Here is a 402-nt window from a genome sequence, read left to right on the forward strand (position 1 = left end):
TACTGTCTGCAAGGGAAGGGACTGTAGAGTTTCCATTGGTGGGAGAACAACCCAGCTTTAGTTTTTCCAGATACTCTGCATGTACAGGCTTATGGCACTGGAGAACTTTGATGGCATCTTCTACTTTGAACCACTCTCTCTTCCTTCCTGTATTAACAGAATCTTCCCAGTCTTCTAATATTTCAGTGACAGTAAGAACATACACGTATGTTCTGTGCTTTCGGTCTTGGTTCTCAAATATGCCCAGGAGTCTGCCCAATTTTCCTTTTACTCCAGCCTCTTCGTAAACCTCCCTTACAGCAGCGCCATCAGGCTCTTCCTCAGGCTCCATTCCTCCTCCTGGGACAATCCACTGGTCTGGATACCGACTGCTGCTCACCAACAGGACCTCGTCCTCCTGCT

At 47.8% G+C, this 402-nt stretch overlaps 1 protein-coding gene across 1 annotated transcript in view; it reads right to left on the reverse strand.

The window, feature by feature from the left end:
• Window positions 1-402, reverse strand: part of LOC104987902 (diphosphoinositol polyphosphate phosphohydrolase 2-like) — a 37,756-nt gene that overhangs the window by 31,972 nt on the left and 5,382 nt on the right. The window contains exon 2 of the mRNA XM_010839004.1: window positions 1-397. Within this exon, the coding sequence (XP_010837306.1) occupies window positions 1-397 (397 nt within the window). The remainder of the gene's footprint in view (window positions 398-402) is intronic.

The sequence above is a fragment of the Bison bison genome, unplaced genomic scaffold (assembly GCF_000754665.1).
Source record: "Bison bison bison isolate TAMUID 2011002044 unplaced genomic scaffold, Bison_UMD1.0 scf7180017864108, whole genome shotgun sequence".
Taxonomy (NCBI): domain Eukaryota; kingdom Metazoa; phylum Chordata; class Mammalia; order Artiodactyla; family Bovidae; genus Bison; species Bison bison.